At 45.3% G+C, this 21,723-nt stretch overlaps 3 protein-coding genes across 4 annotated transcripts; 2 read left to right on the forward strand and 1 right to left on the reverse strand.

Moving 5' to 3' along the window:
• Positions 1-301: 301 nt before the first annotated feature.
• Positions 302-11,592, reverse strand: LOC133913061 (uncharacterized). 2 transcript variants are annotated; one of them, XM_062356103.1, is made up of 13 exons: positions 11,187-11,591; positions 10,988-11,086; positions 10,761-10,862; positions 10,423-10,566; positions 9,517-9,611; positions 9,293-9,422; positions 9,119-9,223; positions 8,916-9,022; positions 8,779-8,830; positions 8,378-8,467; positions 8,199-8,283; positions 8,046-8,110; positions 302-591 (listed from the first exon to the last, which is right to left on the reverse strand). In XM_062356103.1, exons 1-13 carry the CDS (start codon positions 11,451-11,453, stop codon positions 502-504), a joined length of 1,431 nt encoding a protein of 476 aa, XP_062212087.1. In that variant the 5' UTR covers positions 11,454-11,591; the 3' UTR covers positions 302-501. The 2 variants fall into 2 exon arrangements, with proteins under 2 accessions (XP_062212087.1, XP_062212088.1); XM_062356104.1 differs by lacking the exon at positions 302-591 and adding an exon at positions 3,901-7,960 and having other exon boundaries at positions 11,187-11,592.
• A 1,686-nt stretch (positions 11,593-13,278) lies between these two features.
• On the forward strand, positions 13,279-14,632 carry LOC133911202 (costars family protein-like). The gene is made up of 2 exons (XM_062353408.1): positions 13,279-13,451; positions 14,291-14,632. The coding sequence occupies exons 1-2, from the start codon at positions 13,371-13,373 to the stop codon at positions 14,471-14,473; spliced, it is 264 nt and encodes an 87-aa protein (XP_062209392.1). The 5' UTR covers positions 13,279-13,370; the 3' UTR covers positions 14,474-14,632.
• Positions 14,633-15,413: 781 nt separating this feature from the next.
• Positions 15,414-16,623, forward strand: LOC133910711 (cysteine-rich receptor-like protein kinase 41). Its single transcript, XM_062353012.1, has 5 exons — positions 15,414-15,540; positions 15,821-16,060; positions 16,159-16,218; positions 16,320-16,386; positions 16,470-16,623. The coding sequence occupies exons 1-5, from the start codon at positions 15,414-15,416 to the stop codon at positions 16,621-16,623; spliced, it is 648 nt and encodes a 215-aa protein (XP_062208996.1).
• Positions 16,624-21,723: the final 5,100 nt, after the last annotated feature.

Raw genomic sequence — 21,723 nt, forward strand, 5'->3', positions numbered from 1 at the left:
GTATCAGGGAAGAAACAAGGCTGTATGATTTTTTTTTTTTTTTTTTTTTTTTTTGATTTGAAATGATCCAATTAGTAGAGCACCCCTGGTTTATTTTACGTAGTAGCCTGCAAATTAGCAATTCTTTCACTTGTTTGTATCAGCATTACGGATTAAGCTTTTCTCTGTAATTTCGATTCACTTGTGTATGTAAGGTAACTTTGATCAAGCTTTTCACCCAGTTGACAAGGCGATAAGAATTGCTTGTTACTGTAACAAACTACTGTATGCAATGTGATACTTCACCCCTCGGAAAACTCAATAGTTTAGCCATATTCCACAACTTTATTGAATATTAAACTTCCTGCTGTGCACATACTGATACCACGAACATGCTCAGGCATTCAGAACCTGCTGATTTATGTAATATACTGTCTGTCAATTTCCTATAATTCATATTCGTAAAACTTATACCAACAATTACATAACCTTACAGAAGCTGGCTATTCGACAGCACATCAGCTAATTGAAATAAGCAGCTTGTAGATCATTTGCCTTTTCGGATGCCACTGAAGCATCTGCGCCTCTGCCATCCAATGAGTATGCTTTTTCCTGGGTAAAAAAATGAGAGAAAATCGAACTTTAATAGCTTTAGAGTTGAAACGAAGAGGACGAGCCAGGGGCTCGGTTGGCTAGCAGCTCCAGGTGTGAGCACTGCCATCCAGGTTTGATCCTAAAATCGAACTCGGGCCTCAGGTTTATCCCTATATTTAATTCCGCTGCAAGCCTCTCAAGCGTGGAGCCACAATGAGACTACAACATGCCCATAGTCTACAGTCTTAGATGATTCTGTCAATCTCCATAGGAACGCTATTGTCTCTATGTGTAGTTTGTAGGTCTAGATGTGTGCGTAGGGTGTGTGAGTACGTGTGCGTGTGTGAGGGTTCGGTGCGTGTTTGCACGTATGTTCAGATACTACAAGCTATACCTAGATGAGAGGAAAAAAAAAAAAGAGTTGAAACGAAGTACATATGGATATCCAAGCATCTCATGAGCTGAATAACTGTGAAGCCAGCTTCCGGATGTCAGGACCGCAATATGTATCCCTGTCAAACCATTGCGATCCTAATCCTACACAATGCCAGTCATAAAATAGTGTCCAGCTTTTGTGACTTGAAAAATACAATTGCAGGGTACGATACTACTATGACCATATGAACCTGATCCTACAAACTCAAGAATGGTCTTACCTATGTTAGATGTATATTTGCCTTCTGTATTTCCCCATTGTATAAGGAGTTTAGTGCATATTTGCCCACATATGTACATGCATATATATGGGCCTAGAGCCCCAGTAATGAATACAAGTGCTATTCATAACATAGTATAAAGAGCCTAATATAGGGTTAGGGTTTTAGAGATAGTCCTCTTGCCTGCACGTTGCACTTGCGCGCCCACCACTACTGCCACCTCTTGCTGTCGCACTGCTGCTCTTCGTTTTGAGCCAGCAGCTGCCATAGTCGGAAGATTTTCTTAGGGCGAAGTTGATTTCGTTGGCCTTCGTCCGCTTGAAGTCACCAGGACTACCTCATCGTGCCACCGTCAGGGCGGGATGTCTGTTGTACGCCATTGACGGGTTTCCTTCTTTGCTGCCACCACCGGTTCTTTCTGCCGTCACCATCGCCGGTTCTTCACGTTGCCGTGGTTGCCGCCATCTTCGGTGATCCACCATCACCACCACCGGGGGCCCCTATCTCCGGTCGCCCCCTGCGGATCAGATTTTGAGGCACCTGCTCATCCGCCGTGTGCCATCGCCCCCCCCCCCCCCCTTGTGGTCTCTCTGTTTCGCCGCTCTACTCTGATCAGCTCCCAATTTGTTCACTTGTTTTGCTGAACACAGGTAGGAGCAACTAGTAGCGACCAGGGAGTCTCTGATGATGAGAAGAAGCTGCTTGCTGATCATGACTCATGAGGATTCTTTGGCATCATTTGAGGCTCAATTTGCTGCGCACAGAACATGGAAGGATGAGAATTCTCGTGCTGGATCTATCCTTGTTGCTAGCATGGAGCAACGTCTCACTAGGGATGTGGTTGGTCTTGATTCTACATAATTGATGTGGGAGTTCCTTCGTTGGTTCTATGAGCCATCTGGTCACTCTATGTATCTTGCTGTTGTACACCGAGAGCAGTCTCTTCAGCAGGGTGATGCTACAGTGGAGAATTTCTTTACTCATATAACTGTAGTGTGACGCCAGCTTGATACACTTGGGTCATAGTTGTCCTCTAGTACTTGCCAGTTATGTATGGGTCAGAAGGGTCTTCTGACAGTTCGCCGCACCTATGACTTCTTGACACATCTTCGGCCCGAGTTTGAGTCGATTCGTGCTCAGCTACTTGCTCGTGGCCCTTTTGCCACTGATGGATGCTCTTGCTGCTGTTCGTACTGAGGAGACTAGGCTTCATGGTCCTGGTCTGTTGCAGCTTCCTTCAATCTTGGCTGCTCTTCACCAGCTTCTAGACCCCCCCCCCTCCATCAGTGGCACCGTCTCCAATGGCGCCTTCTTCACTGCACCTAGTGTGACAAGGATGGACATGTGGAGGCTTATTGTTACCAGAAGAAGCGCTGCAGTGGACATCCTTCCAAGGGTGCTGGTGGTGGTGCTGGTACTGGAGGTTCTCAGAGTAGTTCTACTAGTCCTAAGACACATGAAATTCTCATGTTGCTCCATCGCATGGCTGCCTATTCACCCACAAGGTGTTGTTGGTTCTGCTACTCAGTTTTCTGCATCGCCATGTTCTATTGCTTCTGCTACTCGGTCTTCTAGTGAGGGACCATATTCCACTTCTACTTCAGGTCCTTTTTCATGGATTCTTGATTTTGGTGAATTTTTTTATATGACTTCTGATAGTACCAGTTTTTCTTTCATTAGTCCATCTATTCCTATCACTGTTCAGACTGCAGATGGACCCCTCTGTGTTGCAGGATGAGGCACTTGTCTTCCTCTTTTCATGTTCTTGTTATTTCTTATGTACCCAAACAAACCATACAGCTCATATCCACTGGCCAGCTCACTGTTTATGGTTGTCGTGTTATCCTCAATTCTGATTCTTGTTGTGTTCAGAACTGCCGCACGGGTCTCCTGGTTGGTACTAGCTCTCGTCGTCATGATTCTCAGCGTCTCTGAAAGCTTTACTGGCTTTGTCTTCCTTGTGTTGCTTCTGCTAGTCCTGTCAGCTTTGCCTCCATTGCATCGTCCAATTTGTCTTTGGCTAAGTGGCATCATCGTTTGGGTTATTTTTGTGGTTCGTGTCTGTCTACTCTAGTTTGTCGTGGTCTTTTAAGGTTTGTCTTCAGTGATGTATCCTTAGATCAATGTCAGGATTTTAGGCTTGACAAGCAAGTACAGATCCCTTATTATTCTAGTAAGTCAATATCAAAGCATTCTTTTGATTTTGTTCATTCAAATGTATGTGGTCCGGCTCCCTTCATTTCGAAAGGAGGTCATCAATAGTATATAATCTTTATAGATGGTTTCTCTCGCCACACATGGACTTATTTTATGTCTCATCGTAGTGAGGCTTTATCCATCTATAAGAATTTTGCCACCATGATTCGTACTCAGCTTGACACTGCTATTCGGGTCTTTCGTATTAACTCTGCGGAGAGTATCTTTCTGGAGCTCTTGGACAATTTTTCTTTGAGCTGGGCACTTGTCGGTGAATCAGGAACCAGGGGTCCCCGAATCCCGAGACCAGACCAGCAGTTTGCCACGTGGCACCTTCCCGCGGGGTTCATCTCCGCGAGGTACGAGAAGACTAAGTCCCGGGAGGGGATGCTCGAGGCCATGAACAGTGGTCCCCGAGTGCCCGAGTGCCCGAGTCCCACAATGATCCGCGAAGACCAAGTGCCGGGAAGAGAGTGCTTGGGGTCATGAGCAGTGGCCCCCGAGCACCCGAGTCCCCCGACAACCAGAAAAGCCGAGTACCGGGAAGGGCGTGCTCGGGGCTACGAACAGTGGCCCCCGAGCACCCAAGTACCCCGAGGACCCAAGGAAGGTACTTCCGGGAGAGAGTGCTCGGGGCTGCGGACAGCGGCCCCCGAGCGTTCGGTTCCCCGAGGATCCGAACAGTCATTTCTGGGAGAGTGCTCGGGGCTGTGAACAGTGGCCCCCGAGCACTCGGTTCCCCGACGGCCCAAGAAGTCCTTCACCGGTGGCCCCCACAGGGGTCCAGCGGTGAGGTATCAGCCTGTGAAAGGCCCGATGCCGCATTTAAGAGGGCGCATGGTCTGTCACTTCCAACTGCCCCTGCCACGCTCGGTGTCAGTCCCTACCACATCCTGGCAGAAGGGCGTGGGGACATTTAATGCACGCGTCCCATCCCGCGTCATCCGACGCGCCTCGGGATAGCATCGCAAGGCCCAAGGCGCCCCGCCTGCCGCCCTGCTGCGTCAGGTGAACAAGACCGGGCGGGCACGCCAGGCTGCTCTGCGGCTGCCCGGTGAGCCCTCTCCACGGCGCCCGTTGCTAGCGCCATCATGACGACCGAAACCGGACGGGGGGTGCGTTTTCAACCCCGCCGTCACTTCGCGCAGCAGCCCATAATGACCGCTTTTCCATTTATAGCGCCTTGAAACTCGTGCCCTCCCTTTCGGGGCACGCTACCGCCGGCGGGTATTTAAGAGAGTCGGCGGGCACGGACAAAAGGGAGGACTCTCAGAGGCTGAAAGGCTCGGATACAGACTCTCAGAGGCTAAAGAATCCAGAGCGAAGACATACTCTTAAGAACACTCAGTACAAGCACAGAAGCTAAGACCACCGAAGAACAAGGAGCCCGAAGCTCTAGGATAGACAAATATTCTTGTAACCAGCAACATTTCTGAGAGACATTCTCAGGACATTTATAGCATCCACACAGGAGTAGGGTATTACGCTCACTGTGGCCCGAACCTGTCTAAAAATCCCTCCAGTACATTTACTGCATTCTGCATTCGATCCTTCCATCCCACATGTCATCGCATTTACACCCATTTATTTCTCCCGCAAATATATTCAGAATCATCCCCCGGCCGAATCTCAAAAAGAGGTCCCTCCGGATCCCTGCGACAGGAGTTCACGCTCCGACAGCACTCTTGCCCAGTTTTCCTATCCTGGTGCTCATGCTTAGAATGGCATAGGTGAGTGTAAGCATCGTCATCTTCTTGAGGTTGCTTGTGCTCTAATGCTTGCATCTTCTGTTCCACCTCATTTTGGGGCTGAGGTTGTTTACATTGCTACTTATTTGACTAATATTCAGCATTCGCCTGCTCTTTAGGGTGGGATTCCTTTTCTTTTTAGTTGTGTGCCATGTGCTTCTTGCACCTCGTGAGCGCACCAAGTCGACTGTTGAATTTGTTGAGTGTCTTTCTAGGGTGAAGTGCTAAGCATAATGGGTATCGTTGTTGGGATCCTATTCGTAGACGGGTGAGGATCTCTCGGGATGTAACTTTTGATGAGTCTCGTCCTTTCTATCCTCGACCTTCTTCTAATGCTTCTTTAATATCTTTGGTCAAGTCACTTTCTTTTCTGACTTTTTTTCTGATACACTCATTGTCACTATGTCCTCTCCACAGTTGGTGCATTCTACGATGGCACCTCCTATTGCGCCTTCTCCTAAGGTGTATTCTTCAATAGTGCCTTCTTCTGCAGAACCTTCTCCTCTTGGCACTATTCTTGATTACCGACCGCCTGTGACACATGTATACACGCATTGTTCACTAGAGGAGGATTCATCTATGTGCCATCTTCTCCTGATGAGCTACCTTCTTCTGAGGAGTCTACTCCTAAGCCTCCTTCTCGATATGCCCTTCGCAATCATCAGTTGATTCGGTCTCCTGAGCGCTTTAGCTTTGTTAGTGTCGTTCTTGCTGATCCGACTTCTTACCGTGATGTTGTTCATCAGGAATGGTAGCATGCAATGATGGAGGAGCTTGTTGCCCTTGAGCGCACTGGCACGTGGGATTTGGTTCCTCTTCCTCCGCGTGTTCACCCTATCACCTTCAAGTGGGTCTATAAAGTTAAGACCTACTCAAATAGTTCTCTTGAACGCTACAAGGCTCGTCTTGTCACACGTGGCTTTTAGCATGAGCATAGCCATGACTATGATGAGACCTTTGCTCTTGTGGCTCACATGACTAATTGACTACTATTTGCACTCTTCTTGTTATAGCCTTTGTTCGTGAGTGGTTTATCTCTCAACTTGATGTGAAGAATGCATTTCTTAATGGTGAGTTGCGTGTGTATATGCAGTCACTAAGGGTATGGTTTGTCGTTTGCGCCACTCTTTATATGGACTCAAACAATGTTTCAGCGTTTTGCTTTTGTGGTCATTGTTGTTGGTTGTTCTGCCAGTACTCACGATCTGTGTCGCTCTTTGTCCATACTTTGTCCCATAGTCATACTCTTCTCTTTATGTTAATGATATGATCATCACTGGAGATGACTCTCGGTATATTACCTTTGTGAAGGCACGTCTCAGTGAGCAGTTTCTTATGCCTGGTCTTGGTCCTCTTTGTTACTTCATTGGGATTGAGGTTTCTTTTTACACTTCAGGGCTTCTACATATCCCAGGAGAAGTATATATAGAATTTTTTTTATCGTGCTTCTCACTCCTATGAAGCTCAATGTTCATCTTCGTGCCACTTATGGTGAGCTTCTTATTGATCCCATGCGCTATCGTCGCCATGTTGGGAGTCTTGTTTACTTAGTGTGACTCGTCTTGACATTTCATATCCAATACATATTCTGAGTCAATTTGTTTCTGCTCCTACTTAGCTCACTATAGCCATCTTCTTCATGTTCTACATGTAATGGGATTATCTCTCGTCGTCTTTTCTTTCCTCGCTCTAGCTCTTTACATCTCCAGGCGTATTCTGATGCTACCTAGGCAAGTGATCCTTCTGATCGTCAGTCTCTTTCTATCTACTGTGTTTTTCTTGGTGGTTCTCTCGTTGTTTGGAATACTAAGCAGACAACAGTTTCTTGATCGAGTGCAGAGGCTGAATAGTGAGCTATGACACTTTTGACAGCAGAGGTTACTTGGCTACGGTACTTGAGGATTTTGGTGTTTCGGTTTCTATGCCGACTCCTTTTTTTTGTTTGACAGTATATGCGCTATCAGTATTGCCCGAGATCCAGTGAAGCATGAGTTTACCAAACATATTGGTGTTGATGCTTCTTACATAGGCACAGGTACTATGTCAGATTATTGCTCTTTAGTATGTGCCTTCATAGCTTTAGTTGGCAGATTTCTTCACAAAGGAACTAGAGCTCAATATAGGTGATCTCTCCAAACTCAGTGTTGTTGATCCACCTTGAGTTTGAAGAGGGTGTTAAATGGATATGTCTTCTTGTATTTCCCCATTGTATAAGGGGTTTAGTGCATATTTGCCCACACATGTACATGTATATATATGAGCTTAGAGCCCCCAAAATGAATACAGATGCTATTCATAATAACCTACACTGCCCCGTGTATGCCTGAATAATATCGTAAGGTTACTAGTTTGGGGAGAAACCAGGCTCTATGGTCAACAAATTAGTATATTTTTCAAGCACCACGAAGTCAGACTTTGCTCAATTGTAAGAATGTGTTAAATAAAATATATTTTACTAGAATCCTCAATAGCTCATTATATTGATGCATTTTCTGTGGGCCAAGCATTTTGTCGGTGAGTTTGGAGCTGCCGTCTTTTGGTAGGTTGATAGAAACGTATTTTCAGAATTTTACATCTTAACATAGGATTCTGCTTATATGCAAGGAGGAACGTCTGTAGTATCTAAATAAACAGTTACTGACGCAAACTTTTCCGTTTGGCATATAGGACAATATGTAGATTTATCTCAAACTAGCAGCCTGTTACCATCCAAGCAATCATCTATGACCCAATAGTGTCTTGGCTGCAGTGTGCTCCCACAGATTCTTAGCATTCTTTTTATCAAATCTTTACCAAATCAGTTAAGAAAATATTGGTCAGAATATAAAGAATAATACAAACGAAAGCAGTGTGATTGTGGAAGCACTCTTACTAGCAAACGCCACAAGAAAGAAGCACCCTCTCGTTTCCTTATTTGTTTGCCAAGCACCTCAATTGCTGTGGAATATTCAAACTGCATTAGCTCCTTACATAGGGAGCAACAGAAAGATTAGAGGTCAATTTGTAAGCAGTGAAGACATCATACCTTTGGAAGTCTCTCCAGCATTAATTAGAACAGTGTACCAAACTTCATTGAAGACATCCACTTGTTCATCTGATGCACCAATCATCTAATTGTACGATTTGTTAATCTTTAGCAAACATAAGCAAATCAGTAATTAATGATTACTTGTCTTAAAGCAATAAAAGGTCCCAGGATCCTACTTTATAACCAAGTGCATCAAAGTCTGGACCCAGAGTGTCAAAGACCTTTTTGTGCTCTCCTTTTCCATATTCATAAACAGCCTCCGCTAGCTATATGAAAGAAAGTAACATATATCAATCTTAACGGAGAAGATTTGTGATGAAATCTTTGTTTTGGCGATGTTACAAAAGACAAGTAATAACGAGCTACAAGAAAGCAACACACCAGAAAATTAGTAGGCATGTACTGTGACAAAGAATCATACATTGTGTGCAGTGATATTAGGCACCAGAATTGGACCTCTCACTTTTCAGAAATACTAGACATCGCTTCATAGTGTGTTTTCCTTAGACGAGTAAACAAATGTTGCACTTGATGTCTTTCTCATGGTACTTGAACTTGCACAAAAGATTTAGCATACCTGGATTGCCTTCTGCATCACTTGCTGCCTACTCCTGTCCATTGAACTGACCCTGCAATCAGGTTGGTATTGACGGAATTAATAACTTTTAATAGAATCCTATGTTCCTGCAAAACACAAGACCTCATGTATCTGACCTTGACTTCAATGATTCCAACATATTGTGCGCACTTTTAAACTCACTCATACTTGATAGTGCCCATAATATAAGCAAGTCAAGAAGCCACTCCACATGCCATATAGACTGAACAAAGCTCAAACTGAAGTCAGAAGAATGCGTCTCATAGAGGCTACAGCTTTAGTTCAGATCTTTAAAATGTGCTGGGAGAGGATTCAATACCTCATTCTTTAGTGCATCTAGCAATGCTGTTAACCTCTCTTTAGCTGGATCTATATGTCCGCGCACATACAAACGGAGCAGCAACCCTAGAGCATTCAAATACACCTGAATGCATGAGAAAATATTCAGTGTCCCAAACATCTATGTCTACGGAAAAATAACCACCACTTATACCTCTGCAGGCTCACAATCACTTTTCTCAAGTTCACTCATGATGTATTGATCATAAACCTCCAGAACTTTCGGTAAAGGAGATTCACCTTCCAAGTAACAAACAGCGACATGCCACCAGTTGTGGGTAAACCTATGAGAGAAAAGAAAAGAAAACTTTTAAGAAACCATGTGCATGTTTTTTGACTTACATCAACAGAACACACAATGCATCAGAAATGACATACATAAATGATGAGCATGCTGTCCACGATGGAGAACATGATTCCATGAACTCAGTAGCTTCTCTGAAGCGACATTTCTGCTGAAAAACATGGCACAGCTGCAAGAAGAAATCAAAGACGCAGCTTTCAATGAACTTTTGTTGTTGGAATATGCACAGATCAACTAACTAAAACTGTTATGGATAAGACATGTCTTGTCAATTTAAAGTTACAGAACACTTGCATGAGAAGAATTCAGTAAGAGCATACTAGCATATCCCACAGTAACAAGATATTAATTATGACTTTCTTTCCACAAGTAAAAAAAGTATTGCACCTTCTAAAGCAATGAGCAGATCAAACGAAGATGCAGGAAGACATAGGATCAATATTAGTGAACCATGGATTTCTCATATAGGCACCTGAATGAACAAACTAAGATAAAGCTATAAAACCAAATTGTTTGTGTAATTTTCATATGCCCTGTAATGTGACCTGGCTCAGTTTCCCAGAGGCAACTTTGTTATCTCTAGGTGCTACATGCTAGTCGCCACTTGCCAGATTGCTGGGTGAGTGGGTAGGTCCATTATGTTCATGGTTACAGATGTGCTCTACTCTGAAATTAAAGGTTCAATTTCTTTTTTAAAAGAAGATACTAGGACCAACTTCGCTTTACACAGGAAATTCTTTTTTTGTTTCACATTCCCATAAGTTTGTGAAAAATACAAATCTGCATATTATATGGGTCAATTCAATCACAAGTTGCAATAGCTAGTACTAGTCTACTAGATCCTCCATGGGATGCTTTCAGTAATCATTCTTGCATCTTATTCTACTGAACATATCCTGCATGCAAAGCCTTTAAGCTTATAATCAGCGGTAAGATACAAGTAGTTACTGAAACTAACTATAATCAAAGCATTAACATACATTATGCTGTGACCAGACGTCATTCTTGTTTATAGACAAGCCTTTCCGAGCAGCTCTCTCAGCTTCATCCATTCTTCCTAGCTCTAGCAAAGGGAAGGCGAGCATGCCATATATGTAATTTCGATCTTGATTCTCTGGCAAAACCTGATAAGCAGTGAGTACCATAAATCTAGTGAAAAACAAAGCCTGTTACAATAGTTATTTTATAAGGTGAGCTGATTTCACAAACTCTTTAGTTAATAGCTACATCAAAAAGTTCCTGCAATATTCCATTTGGCACAATAACGAATTCCAAAGAACACGATGAAAGGAGTGCTACACTATGTGAGCTCCCTTACCTGTTCAACAAATTTCAGGGATGTATCCGGCCGTCCCATATAGAAGCAGATGAGCTGCGCTCTCTTCAGAGACATGAGATCCCTGGGGAATCCCTTGAGCAACTGTGAAATACAACCATACTACAAATTAATCAGTTGGTACACGCCCGGCTGCAAATTCCAGAAGAATCTTGTAGGCTGCAGCGCACATCCCCGTTCCCAAAATCAACACACAAGCAATCGCAAACCTCGAAGTGCCGATCAAGTGCCACCTCATGGTCCCTCTCCTCCCCCAGCAGCGCGGAGAGCGTCCTGAACACCGCCCTCTCGTACTCCGTGGCTTTACCCTGGAAGCAAACAGACTGTAAGTTAAGGGAGGATCAGGGAAAAAAGGGTGGGGGAGGGGTCGAGCAGCGCGTGAGGTAAGGACGGAGGAGAGACGCCTACGAGGTTGTCCGCGGCAGCAGCAAGGAAGACGGCAGCCGCGGCGGGGTCCCTGGGCCCGACGAAGTGCGCGGCGAGCGCGGAGGCGAGGGCGCAGGAGGGGTCGGCCGCGGCGGCGCGGAGTATGGCCGCTCCGCGGCCGCGGCCGAAGGACATGAAGGCCGCGTAGTAGGCGTCGAGCGCCGCCGCGCAGTCGGCGGAGGACGTCCGGTACTCCTGCCCCCACAGGTCCCGCCTCACCTCCTTCCCCTCCGCCGCCGCAGCCGCCATCTGTCCCTCGCGCTGCGCTCGCTCGCCCTCGCTCTCCGGTCGTCGCTTCGGTCGGTGGGTGCTCGCGACGAGTCGCGTCGGCGTGGGGGCTGCGGACGCTGCGGGGTGGAGCACCGGGTCTGGTTGTCAGGTGCTATAGCCCTGCTGTCGTTGACACCGAGCTGGTTCTGCTGTCAGCGTCTGTTTGTTGCGTACAGGAGATGACAGGTGGGGCATGCGCAGCGTTCGCGTGTGTGTACCCATTACGTCAGTGATTCATCCAGCGAGAGATGGATGTGGAACGGATAGCTCCTGCAACGGTGCCAGCTCGTGGGTGGTGGTGCGGGTGATGGGGATGGGGTTCTCTCGAAATCTGCCACATCGTGGGTGCCGACGCGGCGGCACGCGAGGACGGGGACCAAACCAGGACGAGGACGAGCTGATGTGGCAGATTTCGAGGGGGGCGCGGGGATAAGTAGGGAAGCAAATCTTACCAGATATGGATGTATAAGAGATCTCTTTATTTGTGATGATGTGTATTTATTTTATTTTATTCAGTTTATTTGTTGGATTAGTAGATAAATAATATAGATATGATCTTATGATAATCTTTTTAGATAGGATTCTATAAAATTTATTTTTGACCACCACAATGTATCCATTTGTTTTGTTCTTTTTTTTCTAAATGTGTCTTTTGTTTTGTTTTTACTTCAAGATACTTTGTGCATGGATAGAAAGAAAAATCACACTAGCTTTTTAGGGCTTTACTAAAGTTGTACTCATTAGATATATTTTGCCTCTCAACTACTCAGTAATAAATACTCATTAGATATATTTTACCTCTCAACTACTCATAGTAATAAATAAGTATGAGAATTATGTCTTCGAAAATGTACTGAGCACTAATGGGAGCAGGAACATGCAGCGATGTCTATTCTTTGACTCAACAAACAAAAAACATTTTTTATAACCTAAAACGACTAATAAAAAGGGTCGGAGGGAGCAAGTACTCAAGTGTGTTGCGGCTATTGGATCCTCTTGTCCCAATCCAACAGCCGACATCTTTCTTCCTCCTAATCTTTTTTTTGTCTTCTTGACCTTCTTCCTCCTCTCGATCCCTCTCGTCATCGGCAAGCTCACCTCTAACCCACTCTCCTACACTCGTCTTTGATCCGCTGCCGCAGCTCGCCTCTACGTTAACCCCTCTCGTTTTGACAACCCGCCTCGACCTTCCCCCATGACTATCCTCCACCATCCCACCCGGTAGTGCCCTCGTCGCCAAACAAACTTGGGAGACTTAAGTGATTTTTGATGTGACTGAGTCTACATAGGATTTTATTTGGAATATGGAATCTTTTGTTTAAAAAATATGTAAGAATTTTTCCCTCTTTACCATCAGATCTTAATACATCTCAACAATGAAAATCCTATGTGTGATGTTGACATGTCCTTTCATTCTCTCAAATCTCAACCCGTAAGATAAGATTCGACTTTCGACCAACTTACTTACTCCGCCAAATCTGATCACCATAGTCCATAGTCTCGCTGTTCCGTTGAGCACAGACCAGAGCAAACAATTCCATGCTCTTTAGGGCCCGGGAGAAGAACGGAGTGGGAACCGCACCGGACCTGACTAGCAAACCGAACGGATCGAAATTTTCAGCTGATTTGCTTTAGTTTGTCTAATTTGTGTGAATCAGTGTTACCAAAATTTCGAACCAAGTTAGGAAAGGGGATTGGAACTAGCCCGCCTTTCATCTCAGACGTCCAATTCCCCGATCGAACGGCTCACGCGCGACGGTTGGTGCCACTCCGACGAACCACACTGCAAGCGCTGCATCCCCAGGTCCCTGAAATGTCCTGCCTCTGCCGCGAGCGACAAGATCCAAGAACTCACCCGCACAGCACAAGACGGACAGGGCCGGAGAGCGAGGCGCCATGAACGTGGAGGAGGAGGTCGGGAGGCTCAAGGAGGAGATCCAGAGGCTCGGCCAGCAGCAACCCGACGGCTCCTACAAGGTAATTTGACTGTCTCTGTCTCTCCTCCGAAACCACCGCAGATCTGATACATCCGCGCCGCCGCATTTCCCGTGTCTCCGCCGTGCGGTGGTCTGAGCCAGGACTCCGCTTATTTTATCAATGCCTACGAAAATATGCAGCTCGATGCGCACTTGCTAATCGTACGATGTGAAAGTACCCCAAAATTTTGATCTGCAAGTGAATCCTAGAGAGAGTCCGCTGTCTATTTGGTTGATTTTGAGGTGATCTTGTGGCGGCTGCTGATGTGTACATATGTAGCAAGGCGTTGTTCATGTCTATGAGAAAACGTTTTGTCTTGCCAGGCCGGTGGATGCCAGAAATGTTGTGTGCAGTGCAGATCCCCAAATCTGCGCACCTCTGACAATTACCTGGTCAGCTAATGGAACCTGTTGCGAGCATTGGTACTGAATCAATGATATTACAGCTGAAACATAACATTTCCAGTCTTTTTGCATTGGAATGTTGAGTTTCATGTCGATTTAAGAAGCCTGCACAAAAGGAACTGCTGTTTGCAGTGTTGTACTTGCCGTAGTTGTATGTTAGGGTATATGTTTGTATTATCAACGAAGATGGCCATCGTGATTGTGCAAAGAAGAGTGTAAGAGATTAAGGACCATAGACATATGTATTGTTTACAGAGTTCTTTCATGTCGCAGATCTGTTTTTCATTGACCATCGCGGACCCTTTTTATTCTAGGGAACTCAACAGATTCAACATGGAAACTTACACATCTTAATTTTTTGTCTTAGATTCCCGACACTTTGTGAACGTACAAAGGATATCAAAACTGCGTTACTGAACTATTGTGGTTTTGCAGGTCAAGTTTGGTGTCCTCTTCAATGATGACCGGTGTGCAAACATTTTTGAAGCACTAGTTGGCACCTTGCGGGCGGCGAAGAAGAGGAAAATTTTGACCTACGATGGCGAGCTGCTTCTGCAGGGTGTTCATGACAATGTGGAGATAACCCTCATGCCTCCTCCCGCTGTCGCTGCTGCTTGAAGTGCACAGCACCACCGAGTCCCTACTGTCGTATCGTTGATATGTTTGTAATTTGTTGTGCCTAGATTCTCATGAACCATTTGGTATTCCCAGAAGACTACTATTGTTTGATGCATAAAATTGTGAATTTGTGATACTCAAGAAATTGCATTGCCTGCATGTGGTTGTGTTGGAAATTCGATGTTGGTTTAGTATGCCATTAGACATGAAAGATACAACTATTATGTCATTAGACATGAAAGATACAACTTGGAAGTAATGGTTGGGTGTTACTGACAATATACCGTATGAGGCGATTTTTTCCCGTTGCCTAAATGAAATGGGTGTACCCGGATAGAAAAATACATAGCCTAAAACAATAGGTAGAGAACGAACTCAAAGATGGACTAAATGTCTAGTATGCAGCGATGTGAGATGGACTAAAACTCAAAGAATTGACTTGTACGCAAAGAGTACTAGCTTTGCCCTCCTGATTTGCCGAATTTACCGAGACAGCCCGCGTTGACCAAAGCTTTTCCCGATGACATGTATTACTTTTTTTGAACTGTGATGACATGCATTACTGGGAGTGGCAGCTGAACACTCTCTGACGCCGGTGTGATCCATCTAGCGGCGCGCATCCTCGCAAGCAGGGCAGGCTTTCAGTTCTTCCGGCCATATATGGTGCGTATGTGCCTCTGAATTTACGCTGTGCTGCTAACACAAATTCAACCTTCACCCATCGACCTTCCTGCGACCCTTAATGTATTGTTGCAGGAGTTTTGAATGACCACGCTGCTCGTGCCAGAAGGAGTAGGAGCAGCTGGTGATGTAGATCCACTACTCTTCTCTCTGCAGCAGATTTGCGTATGCTTCGATTTTCTTATGGTGATGTTTTCCTTTGCCCCCTCCCTCTACTAGCAGAAACAATAGCAATGATAGCGGCTTACAAAGCACAACCATGGAGCAAAGTAATATAACGTACCAATTCTTAAAAGAAATTACGGATGGCTTTTCCAAGGAGCGAAAACTTGGTGAAGGCGCATATGGAAAGGTTTACAGGGTAAGATTAAGGCATACATTACTTGGTGTTTATATGCATTTTATTTGCTCTCAGAAAAATTATTTGGAGTAAGTGAGGCCCACATATATAGTGTGCTGTGTCAAACAACTCACATGAAAGTTTGCCCATAACTGGGAGGTAGGCAGCGACCTGGAGATACTCTTCGTCGTTGCACCATATTAGGTTGTAGTAATATGCCTAAAAAAACCCCAATTTTCTGCTTGTCAAGTATGATAAGTAGCAAAGAAAGTCAAACTGTATTCAGCATTGATAATAATCTCCAACGGGGGGTACACAAAATGGAGAAGAGATTGCTACCAAGGTGCTTCATTTCAGGCTAGGACAAGATGACGAGCAATTTCGGAATGAGTTTGATAACCTTATGTGGCTCAAACATGACAACATTGTCCGGTTGGTTGGCTACTGCTATGAAACGCAACATAGACATATGCAGTACGAAGGAAGAACTGTTTTTGCTGAAGAGACATACAGAGCGCTCTGCTTCGAGTATATGCACAACGGGAGCCTTCAAAATCACCTTTCCGGTATGCTGGTGCTCCACTTCGAGTATGTTTTAGCATGTGATCGTGAAATTTTTTCTATATTTGCTTTTAGTCAATACTCTGTCTGTTTACTCTTGCAGAGGAATGTGCTGGACTTGATTGGTACACACGTTACAAAATCATTAAGGGCATTTGTGAAGGTTTAAAATACCTTCATGAACGATTAAAAAAACTACTTGCAATTTGGACCTGAAACCGGACAATACATTGCTAGATAAGAACATGGAGCCAAAACTTGCAGATTTCGGTTTGTCCAAGCTCTTCAGCGGAGAAGAAACCAGGATCGCACAAAGTCCTATTGGAACATTGTAAGTTCAATGCCTCCTGTGAATGAAACAAAATGTGCTTACTACATATTCATTAAATCTATTATATCTATGATGCCGTGCAGTGGATACTTGCCATTGGAATACTTACTGGGAAATATAGTCTCAAAGAAGTTAGACATATATAGTATGGGTGTTGTAATGATAAAAATAATTGCAGACACGCACGGAGCATGGTGGCAAGACACCAGGTTGGAGTCTGAGCCGACGGAGGTTTGATTTCCCCGTACTGCACCCTTTGAACTCATATGAAGTTTGTGCAATTTGGGGAGGCACCGGTAAAAAAAGAAAAAAAAATAATCACAGGAGATAAAGGCCGCTGCAGAAATCTTGACATGTATCCCGAGAATTAATTGATCTGGTAAGAAATCAATCTCTTAATCAAGATCAATGGTAAATTGGGGTTTTTTTTCTCTAACAATTACTATGCTATGTTTTAGTACCAGTCCAGCTTTACATTATGATTTCTCAGTGTTAATGACAAGATTTGGTATTTATAGGGGTCATGGTAGCGATGATAGGCTTAATGGGCGATCAGATAAACAGTACTGCGATCAGATGAACGGTACCACAACCAGACAAATAGTGTTCGACTAGGTGAACAGTGACCTCCGACCGGTGAACAGTGATTTCAGACTAGCGAACACAAACCATGGTCATGACCAATGACTAGGCGCGCAGTGATCATAATTTGTTCCTACAGTTGGTCTCCAGACAGATGGAAGAATCGGTTGAATCTAAAAAGATCGAACTACATTAAAACATATTCAGGTAGATATATGGGAGTTTTACGTGTTCAAATAGAAAATATATGTTTGTTATAGAAAGTTTGGAGATCAGGTAGGCATAGCCGAATCATATCTGTAAGTCTTGTTCGGTTTGAATTAGAATTCTTGATCTCTTACGGTTAAGACCTGTTGCCCTTTAAATATGAGAGAGTCATAATCGATTGAGGACATCAACCAATCGATCAAACACAATTTACAATATCTTTCTTCTTTTGCCTAGCTCTCGTAGTCCCGTTCTTTTTTTTCCATCTATATTGCTTCCTGTTCTTGATCTCGATGACCAAGGACAAGCCGCCGGTCACCCGCACTCCGACGAGGTCTCTCGCGAGCGTGGGTGACGACGAAGGTCTGACGACGCAGCGCCACGACTAGGGCATCCTGGGTGCTACTCGTCGGATATTGCACACGAGGTGTCCGGTGTGTTTGACGTGAAATTCTCGGCCATTAACGAAGGACGGTTGAAATTCTCGGAGATGCAAGTTGACAAGCAACCGTTTCCGGTTAATGTAATTGATCTCCAGGATAAGAGTGTTCTAATTCGGCCAACTCAAGCTGAATCAACTAAAGGAAAAAATGTGATCGTCGGTGAAGATAGGCCAAAACCTTTGGGAGAGAACAAGAATTTGCTAAGAGAAATACTACTTGAGAAGACTCTCGAAGGCAAGGAATTGATCAAAGTTGTATTAAACACTTCGACCCCCAGGAGGTATGGCAATGCTAGGATGATCAAACCAAAAAATCCGAAGGTTGGAAAGTGGAAGATTAATAAAGCCAAATGACATGACAAGGTTGTGAAATTTAAACCCACGTTCAAGTAACTTCTGTCCAAATATGAAAAGAATAAGTCCGTCCAAACTCATACGAATCGGCCAAATAATCTCAAGAGAGCAAGATCACCTTTGAAGCAAGAAGTGCATGGTCATCATCAACCAGAGGAGGATTGTGTTACTGCTACTCACCCACCACTTAGGTCGGCGCCATGGCCATGGATGCCTCCTCCGATGTCTTTTCCTCCTCGCCTAACGTCGGGTTATAATGGTATGTGGATGCCTCCTCCTCCTACGCAATTAAATTATTTTCATTTGGGATGGACAACACCATGTAGGTCGGTATTTGATAGAATACCACATCCTGTCCATGACCGATTATGGTGGTCTAGTGATGTTCGGCATGATGGAAATGTGAAGAAGGTATATCGGGTCAAGGAAAGTGTTGTTTCTATTCAAACTTCAGATTCTAGTACTGCAAAAACAAGTACCACTTCTGCTAATATTATTGAAATAATTATTGAAATAGGGTCAATGAAAGTGATCACCAAAGAGCTTGGTAAAGGACCGATTGTTATTAGCAATAAATCGGTCAAATCTGAAAGTATACCTACTGTTGTGTATGTTGTTCCAAAGGATAATAATCATTGGGCAAGTAGTAGCCATCCATCGTCTAAGTATCTACAACCGAGGTGGTGTCCCTCCGGTTTATCTCACACGAAAAAGAGAAGCTTGCAACGGCTACGCAAGTAGAAATTAATGGAACAGCAAGCTAAAAAATTACGGGACGATACTTTCAATGAAGTTAAACCTATGCAACCCATGAAGCAAGTGTGGAGACCAAAATTAGATGCAACGACGGCTCCTGCGGCATCTCCTTCACCAATAAAAACACCGGTGCGTATTCAGAGTGATAAGGAAGATTGAGGAATTAATTGATTATGGTGATTCGCCGGTGCATACTAATGATGCTTTGCCAACCGAATGTATGGATGTCAATATGGTTTTTATGTTACCTTCAGAATTTCGTGCTATGGATAAAGGTGAAGTGGCTCAATTGAATTTAGGGGCAAAATAAGCTATTGAGACAGATCGGCATTTGAAGCCCTTGTACGTGAAGGGTCAATTAATGGGAAACCGATTTCTAGGATTACATAACGATAAACAAAAAAAAACCATACTACACAACTCAATTAAAAAATGGGAAAATATTAAATTAAATACTTCTCACATTCCCTATCCGAGTGCCCCATGAAACCACAAAGGAAGCAAAAGTACGGAACACGCTCATACCTCAAGTCAAAATGTTTCACCACCTTGCCCTGGACTTTAACCTTAACTGGAAGCTTGATCTTTAGATGACGATCCACTGGCAACTCAATTCTGACACGAAGGAAGTCATGCTTATTGCGGCCATTTGCTTCCACATCCACTTCAATCACCCGACCAAGTTTCTTCCCGAGAGTTTCACCAGCACCCTGAGTCATCCTCCCAAGAGGCAGATCGTACATCCTTACCCACACCGGGATATCATTGAGTGGAATCTCTGAAGGCTAAGTAAAGCCATCAAAAGGCGCGACGATCAGAGCATCACCTCTGTGAACCCACAGTCCCCCCTTCAGAACAAAGACAAAATCGCCCTCTAACTCAAATGTGACGATGAACAAGTTGTCCCTCAACGCCTTGTAACTGAAATCCGTGCGAAGCATCCATGCCCGCTTGAGATCATCAAAGAGAGCCGCCGGGTTTGGTCGTTTCAGCGAGTAATATCTCGCAAGAATCATCCAATGCCCCGCTGCCTTCGCCTCTACCTCATCAATCTCAAATTCTATTGGATCATCTTCCTCCTCCACATCACCCTCCAGATGTGCGCTTGGGCCCGTGTTGATCATGACCTCTGTTGAACACTCCCCCTTCTCCTTCGCCTCCGACGGATTGGCCAGATTCCCAATCACCAGAGCCGTAGAGGGCACCCGCACGTCTCCGACAGCAAACCCAACCCCGGCTTTGCCATTAGCAGGTGCCCCATCACAGCGTCGTCAGCCAACTTCAGGTGGGCAGATTCCTTAGCGGAATCCCCTTGTTCACCCCCATCGACAGACGGCACACACGACATGGCACACACCGATGAGATCAAACCGCCTGGATCAAAATCTTGATTTGCTGCGTACAAGAACTTCACAGATGTCCAATTCAACCCTCTCACCTTGCTTTTATAGTCGTCCCAAGAGCCCAATTCGATTCGGAGATGCCCTCCCTCTTCCCTATTTGAACGCCTCAAATCACCGAAGGACTCCTTCCACAGATCGATTTCCAACTCCTCCCTAACGGAAACACCCCAGATCCATCCACCATCACAGACATTGATCTATCCCCAAACTCCCGCTGGCACAACTCAGAGCCCTGTGCTCCCAGACTTGGATGACACCGGATGTCGCCTGTAGACCACCTCAACCCATTGTCCCCTAGGGACTCCTTCATCGGATCGGAGTCAAACTCCATCACACCATCGACAACTCGCGGATTCGGGAGGCGGCACCCGGTCTCCCAGCTGCAAATGCCCAAACCCCAAGCCGCAGTCAGACCTCCGCCGTCGCCCGGCGTGACGATCACCATCTTGACCAACATGCGACGCACAAATATAACCATCAACGGATCGGAGACGGGCTCCATCCAGACTCCCAGCCGGCACGCGATGCCGACGGCGCCGTCTGGTCGCCCAACTAGATCTCACTCATCCTAGCTTCCTCCTCTTAGATCATCCTAAACGGCGTGCCCAGACTCAGGATTCGACACCAACGCAGGCCAAGGCAAGGATATCCTCTATTATCACTCACGGCACTGTATCATGTCTCGCAAACTATTGTTCTTTTCTGCCTTTACCAACCGAATCCAGCTATTAGCACAAGTGTATGGACTGTGTGAAACGCATCTACTTCAATTACACTCATCTGACATTGTGAATTCTTAACTCATGTTGTCTATATAGGCATAGCTGACACTAGAAAATATTCACATTTTAGACACAATCAATTACCGCTAACCTTTTGACCATATATCCACATGTAAATTTTAGAGCATATGCTAGCTAGTCTTTATTCGGTTAATTTCCTTCTCCGACACAATCCTCTTAAACTGCAGGCCAAATTGGTTGGTTCTGACTTTGGCATCTTAGAAGTTCGGGATTGTCTTAATCGAAAGCTGCAGACTTATTGTAGCCAACAAATACAGCAATAACAAATTGGCAATCGGGCAATGATCAATCATGGGGACCCGCGGCGGCAGGGCGACACGGCTCCAGCACGCACGCAGCCACGTACGCTTGAGTACGCGCGCTTCGACCGGGATGGTTGGGTGGTGGTTGGGGGTGCAAGGACTAACCTGGCAGCAGGTGAGCGCGACGAGGAGGCGGCCGGTGAGCCGCGACGGGGAGAGCTCCTCGATCTCCAAGCCGATGGCGTGCAGCGACGCGTCCAGCTCGGCCATCTTGGCGCCGGAAGCGGGCGGCGGCGGCGGCTGCTGGTGCTGAGACAGGGCCGTGGCGTCGTCCATGGCGCGACCGGCCGGGGTAGTTGGGCAGCTGGGAAAGGTGCGTGTGGAACGTCAGGGGACCCGCGGATCGAAATCATTTGCCTTCAGCACAATGAAATCATAGATGAACAGTGAGATATGGGAGTTTGAACTGTAGTAAGGTACTGTATCCAAAAATACCGTAGCACTAGTACGGTAACAGCACTGTAATATCATATCTGATCCGTCCGTTT

The sequence above is a fragment of the Phragmites australis genome, chromosome 3 (genome assembly GCF_958298935.1).
Source record: "Phragmites australis chromosome 3, lpPhrAust1.1, whole genome shotgun sequence".
NCBI lineage: Eukaryota > Viridiplantae > Streptophyta > Magnoliopsida > Poales > Poaceae > Phragmites > Phragmites australis.

What these genes read in the sequence shown, in the direction of transcription:
- LOC133913061 (XM_062356103.1), bottom strand. Translation starts at nt 11,453, where the DNA reads ATGGCGGCTGCGGCGGCGGAGGGGAAGGAGGTGAGGCGGGACCTGTGG. An exon ending in CACTTGATCGGCACTTCGAG is followed by an intron (nt 10,863 to 10,987) that starts GTTTGCGATTGC and finishes TGTATTTCACAG; the next exon opens with TTGCTCAAGGGATTCCCCAG. An exon ending in CCCTGAAATTTGTTGAACAG is followed by an intron (nt 10,567 to 10,760) that starts GTAAGGGAGCTC and finishes ACTGCTTATCAG; the next exon opens with GTTTTGCCAGAGAATCAAGA.
- LOC133910711 (XM_062353012.1), top strand. Translation starts at nt 15,414, where the DNA reads ATGGAGCAAAGTAATATAACGTACCAATTCTTAAAAGAAATTACGGAT. An exon ending in CCTTCAAAATCACCTTTCCG is followed by an intron (nt 16,061 to 16,158) that starts GTATGCTGGTGC and finishes TTACTCTTGCAG; the next exon opens with AGGAATGTGCTGGACTTGAT. An exon ending in CATTAAGGGCATTTGTGAAG is followed by an intron (nt 16,219 to 16,319) that starts GTTTAAAATACC and finishes CAAAACTTGCAG; the next exon opens with ATTTCGGTTTGTCCAAGCTC.
- LOC133911202 (XM_062353408.1), top strand. Translation starts at nt 13,371, where the DNA reads ATGAACGTGGAGGAGGAGGTCGGGAGGCTCAAGGAGGAGATCCAGAGG. An exon ending in AACCCGACGGCTCCTACAAG is followed by an intron (nt 13,452 to 14,290) that starts GTAATTTGACTG and finishes GTGGTTTTGCAG; the next exon opens with GTCAAGTTTGGTGTCCTCTT.